Source organism: Portunus trituberculatus, chromosome 48 (genome assembly GCF_017591435.1).
Source record: "Portunus trituberculatus isolate SZX2019 chromosome 48, ASM1759143v1, whole genome shotgun sequence".
Classification (NCBI taxonomy): Eukaryota; Metazoa; Arthropoda; class Malacostraca; order Decapoda; family Portunidae; genus Portunus; species Portunus trituberculatus.
In genome coordinates, this window is record NC_059302.1 from 20,882,144 (window position 1) to 20,888,422 (window position 6,279).

At 40.3% G+C, this 6,279-nt stretch overlaps 1 protein-coding gene across 6 annotated transcripts in view; it reads right to left on the reverse strand.

The window, feature by feature from the left end:
- Window positions 1–4,922: 4,922 nt before the first annotated feature.
- Window positions 4,923–6,279, reverse strand: part of LOC123498759 (caspase-1-like) — a 16,617-nt gene continuing 15,260 nt past the window's right edge. For all 6 annotated transcript variants that reach the window (XM_045246169.1, XM_045246168.1, XM_045246163.1 and 3 more), the window contains one exon: window positions 4,923–6,279. This exon is cut by the window's right edge. In XM_045246169.1, coding sequence (XP_045102104.1) covers window positions 6,201–6,279 — 79 coding nt within the window. In that variant the 3' untranslated portion in view covers window positions 4,923–6,200.

The window sequence follows — 6,279 nt, forward strand, 5'->3', positions numbered from 1 at the left end:
AGCCCATTACGGAGGTCTTAGGGGGGAGGAAATGTTACGGCCCGCCCGTAACATACATTACTACCATCACCTCCTCCGCTTGTTACCTCGTTCGCCACCTCTCCGCCTCCCTTCCACGTCACCGTCTCGTGAACCTTCCACGCCACCGTTTCATGAACCCTCCACGTCACCGTTTCATGAAGCCCCGCTACTGTCCCGAAGTTGGATTCACGCGGCCCCTTTCGACTCAACCGAAAGTGTTGAGCCAGCTCTTGGCTTTCTGGATTGGCAGTTGAGATCCAAGCCTCAACCAGTGAACACAACGCCTCTTGGGTCTACCGTGGGATCAACCATCACCCAGCATTTCACCACTGCGACACCGCATAAGTATCACTTCCCCTCGTCCGTGTTTTCCACATTGCCTCTATATAGGATTAGGATTATTGTTAGGTATTAAGTTGGGTTCTTTATTGTTGTATTTATTACTGTGTTATATGTATATGTGTATGTCATTTTCCTGTGTTTCATGTTATATATCTGTGTTTCATGTTTCTTGTTATATATGTGTCAATTTCATTATGGGTTATTAAAATAGCTTTTAAAGTGACCCCTTTGCATTTCCTCACCAGTTGAACCTGCAGTGTTTTTTTTTATTGTTATTGTTCACCGGCTCTCCGATGCCAATCTTACCAGTTTAACCGGTGAACGTAACAAGGCAGCCCAGAAACTGGAGAATGTTGAAAGGTTGACAACTAAATCTGTTCAGAAAATTAAACCCAAGATAATGCTATGTAATGTCCATAAAGAAAAGACTAAGGAGGGTATCATTGATACAACCATTGCGAGGAATGACTACCTTCAAGCAGTTCCTGATATCAAGTCAAAGATTGAGAATATTTTTTGCAAACCAGCAGCAGGGGGCACAGTTCATTACATCATGAAATGTGATCCAGTGATAAGACAGCTGTTACATCAGCATCAGGACAGGATTAAGCTTGAGTGGGGAGTTTACCAGGTTCGTGACAGGTATCATGCACTTATCTGTTACCATTGTCAAAGGTATGGTCATACTGAGGCAAACTGCAATGCCAAGAAAAATGGTGAGCATCCCGTTTGCTTTAAATGTGCAGGCAACCACAAGTCCAAGGATTGCACATCTACAGAGAAGAAATGCATAAACTGTGTGAGGTTTAAGAAACAGAATACTGACCACTCGGCGAATAATAGTTGCTGTACTGTGCTGGAAAGTGAGATTGACAGGATCAGAAATATTACAGATCATGGCTACTAATGCTGTGAGCTCTATGTTGAAATGTGGTTTATTAAATGTTCAGTCAGTTGGAAACAAGACAATATAAATCAGGACTTTAATTAATGATGAAAGTCTGGATATTCTTGCTTTGACTGAAACATGGCTGAATGAATATGATACTGCGAAAATTAAAGAAATGACCCCTGACACTCATACATTTGTGCACATACCAAGGAAAGAAGGAAGAGGTGGTGGTGTTGGTCTTTTACTTTCTAGAACATGCAATAAAATTAGGATGGATAAATCAGAAAAATGGGAGAGCTTTGAACATATGCAAGTTAGCTTTGAGCTTGGTGGTAGAAAATCTATGTTTATAGTGGTCTATAGACCTCCAAGCCTAAGTGCCCGGTCGTTTATTGACGATTTCAGGAAATACTTGGAACTGCTGGATATGGTGAGCGTTAATATTTCCATTTGTGGAGATTTTAATATAAGACTGGATGAACAAGAAAACTATATAGTGAGGGAGTTTCAAGATATGATGAAATCCTTTAATTTGGATAATAAAGTAGAAAAAGCAATATCTGCTGGTGGACATGTAATTGACTTGGTCTTCTGTGACTTAGATCATAATCTTGTTCGAAAAGTAAATGTTGATGAAATCTGCAGGATTTCACCGGTGCACAGGATGGTTATTTTTCAAATATCTTGTAAAAAAAAGAATCTACTTACACTAAGCGATTAGTGTTTCGTAGGAAAAATGATTTTGGCCCTGAGCGGCTGATAGCTGAAGTGTTACAGGCCATTCAGTTAAGAAAGGATGATGTGTGTACTCATGGAAGAGTAGCAGTTGAGAAATGTGAATCTTGTTTGTCTGAATTATATAATGGCAACATGATAAAAGAATACAATGAAATGTGTCCACTTCATGAAAAGGATATTAAGATAAGGGATCATGCACCTTGGTTTAATACTGAAATTTCCATAGCTAAGAAAGAAAAAAGGAAGAAAGAAAAAAGGTGGCGTAGACTTCGAGCAGAAGAGGCAAGAAGGGAATATATGGACATGAGAAACAGGCTAAACAAACTTGTACAGAGGAGAAAGTGTCAGTACTATAGACAGAAGTCATTAGAGTCACAGTCTAACATTCACGGTCTAACATTAGTAGATTATATAAAATAGTGGATAATTTGATAGGTAACAGGAGAATAAGTTGCCTGAGGGGTTTAATGACACTGTGCTGGTAAATATGTTCCTTGACTTCTTTGATCAAAAGATAAAGTCGATTGTGGAGAGCTTTAGAAATGAGGAGCTTGAAATACCCGTGAGTATGCCAACGCCTCGGGCTAAGCTACTCTCCTTTAAGCAAGTAAGTGTGGATGAAGTAAAGGAGATTGTACATAAAGTTAATATAACCTACTGCGAGAATGACCCATTAGTGATATTATTCAGAGTGAAAAGTTCTGTGAAATTCTGGAAATTTTTAAACTGATTATAAACAGTAGCTTCATGAACAATACTTTTCCTGTCTCTGAAAAATGGCATTGATAAAGCCCATTGTAAAGGGTAAAATGGATACGCAGTGCTTGAGTTCCTTTAGACCTGTATCTAATTTGACCTTTTTATCGAAGATTATTGAAAGTGCTGTATTAAACCAATTACTCGACCATTTGAAAGTAGTGCAGGCTTTACCGGAAAATCGGGCGGCTTATAGAAAACTTTATTCGAGTGAGACAGCTTTATGCTCAGTTATCAATGATCTGATAATCTTGATGGATGAAGGAAAATGTGGTTTGCTAATTTTACTGGACTTAAGTGCAGCATTTGACACAGTTGTTCACAGGTTGCTTCTTTTAGATTGCAGGTCTATGGGTATTTATTGACTAACATATTTAGAAAGTTATCTTGCAAACAGGCAATACTGTGTTCAAATTGGTAAATCTTTCTCAGACAAGAAGATTTTAGAAAGAGGAGTACCCCAAGGCAGTGTTTTAGGTCCTATTCTGTTCTGTATATATACTATTGAACTATCACACATACTAAGAAAACATGACATTGACTTCAAACTGTTCGCTGATGACACAGTTTTACATGACCTTGAACAGTGTAGATAATGTTGCAGGAAAGATAAAACTTATTATGGATGATGTTGGTAGATCGATGGAATCCAAGCAGTTGAAACTTAATCAAAACAAGACTGAATGTTTGATAGTGGGTAAGAATAAGGACTTTAAGAGGATTGATATGTCCACATTATATATTGATGGTAACAGTTTGGGTGTTCGTTCTACAGTGAAGGATCTGGGAGTATTATTGGACTGTAATTTATCTATGAAAGATCAAATACGGCAGGTGGTTAAGACGGCAAGATACCATCTGAAAAATATAGGTTTTGTCAGAAAATACTTGGATGAGAAAACTACGAAGATGCTGGTTCATAATCATGTGATAAGCAAACTGGATTACTGCAATTCTCTCTGTATTATGGACTGCCTAAGTATCTCTTAAAAGACTTACAGCTTGTCATGAACAGAGCTGCCAGACTTGATGCAGGCGTCTCTCCTCGTGAGAGGATAACACCTGTATTGATAGATCTGCATTGGCTGCCAATTAAAACACGAATTGAGTACAAGATTAGTGTTATGACTCATCAGGCATTACAGTCTGGAAAATCTGAGTACTTGAGGAACTTACTGGAAACATTCCACTATGACACTACGATGGAGCTGAGACACGATGCAGACCCATACAGACTACATGAGCCAAGATATAACCTTGATATGGGATGTCGAGCATTTGCAAGATGCGCACCAAGGATTTACAATAAACTGCCGAGTGATATCAAAGGTTGTGCCAGGATCGATATCTTCAAAAAGAAATTGAAGGCATGTTTGTTCAAGGAAGTTTATGATTTTAACGGCATGGAAATCAAAGGCAATTATAGATGCTAGTTGCTTTTGAGGGAGGCTCTGCTGAGCGCTGCCTCGCAGTGGAGCGGAGCCTTGAACAAACACCTCAAGTAACAAGTAAGTAACACCACTACCACCACGGTCGCTTGCTGGTCACCCAGCCAGTCTTCCCCATTACGGAGCGAGCTCAGAGCTCATAGACCGACCGATCTTCGAGTAGGACTGAGACCACACCACACTCCACACACCGGGACAGCGAGGCCACAACCCTCGAGTTACATCCCGTACCTATTTACTGCTGGGTGAACAGGGGCTACACATTAAGAGGCTTGCCCATTTGCCTCGCCGCTTTCCGGGATGTGTGTGTGTGTGTGTGTGTGTGTGTGTGTGTGTGTGTGTGTGTGTGTGATTCACCTCGGTCGTCTGCTGGTCACCCAGCCAGTCTTTCCCATTACGGAGCGAGCTCAAAGCTCATAGACCGATCTTCGGGTAGGATTGAGACCACAACACACTCCACACACCGGGAAAGCGAGGCCACAACCCCTCGAGTTACATCCCGTACCTATTTACTGCTAGATGAACAGGGGCCACACATTAAGAGGCTTGCCCCTTTGCCTCGCCGCTTACCGTGTGCGCGTGCGTGCGTGCGTGCGTGCGTGTTTAATCTTGGTGATGCCATAAACAACAGAAAAGAATCACAAAAATCGAAACATATTAACTATTGAAATGAATGATTTTACCAGATAAAACTTATATAGAATGGAAAATACAAACCAGATTAGTATAGCTTTAACTATTATTACTGTCTGCTACACGTCCATGATGTCACAACATAAAATGTACAGCAAGGAACTAAAGCCAGGATTTGGCCACTAAGCACTACACACACTGCCATCACTAAGTCAGTGTCTGACAACGTCACACCAGAGCCATGCACATCCTGAACACAGCTGTGCTCCGACGCGAACTGTTCATTCTTGAGCCATATGGCGACCTTTGTCTGTAATTCACCTCGGTCTTCTGATGGTCACCCGGCCAGTCTTCCCCATTACCTTGCTTTCTGCCGTAGTATACCCTTACAACTACTCTCCATACATTTCTATCACCCGTCGCCATTCTTTCTTCCTCTACAGACATCACTCTAACATCGAACACTCCCGTTGCTATCTTTCCATCCCTCTATGCGTCTCTGCCCTCACCTCAGGTCCCTTGCATCTAGTCTACCTACTAGCTGTCTTCGTGCACCCATGGCAGTGCTTTTCCTTCATCCTCTCCACTTGTCCAAATCTATTTAACAATCATTCAGCTAACTGTCTTTCAGCATCATTTCTCCCTTACACTTCATAATTTCTTACTTGACGCATACACGTTACCCAGTAAATTTGATGTTCCTCATTTTCATGATACTGAATTTTCCCTTCTCTCCTCTCAGTGTTCCATGTTTCACCATCACCATCATACAACTTTTCTTTCTTCTTTGCATGCACTCTAAACAATCTGCTCCCCAATACCCCAGTCATTCCTACTTCCTCTATCACACATTGTTGTTTGATTAATTAATTCATTCCAAACATAACCTCTATAATAACTCTTTTATCCATAACAACTCATTTGTGACCATAGGCGCATGAAACACATTAATCTTCCCAACATATACTAGCCTCATGGAATTAATGGCTTTATTCTTGGTCTTATTCAGTCTCGATTTTCTCATTTATTCCTCTACCAGTTGTCGTCATATTACAATTGTATTACAAAGAGACATGCACATTTACCACAAATAAAGTATTAACGGTAATTCTACCCACTGCATCTCAAAGACTGGATGCACTTGGTGGGTGAGGTAAGTTGATTGAATAATCATCATAACATGTTCTCTGTATCACTGGAAAATACCTTCATTACACACTGATATTTAATGCTAATAATTTAGTTATATCTTCACACTTACAACGCAAGATAGAAAAAAAAAGAAGGTACGTCAAACTTTAAAGACAAAGCATCACAACAATGCATATACTTCTAGATGTGAACCCTAAACTCCTTTGCCAACATCCTCACTATCTTGAGGGAATGTGTTTTCTGCCTAATGGGTTCAAAAAGAAGTGTTTGGAAAAACTTAGATTAAGAACTTCTGGA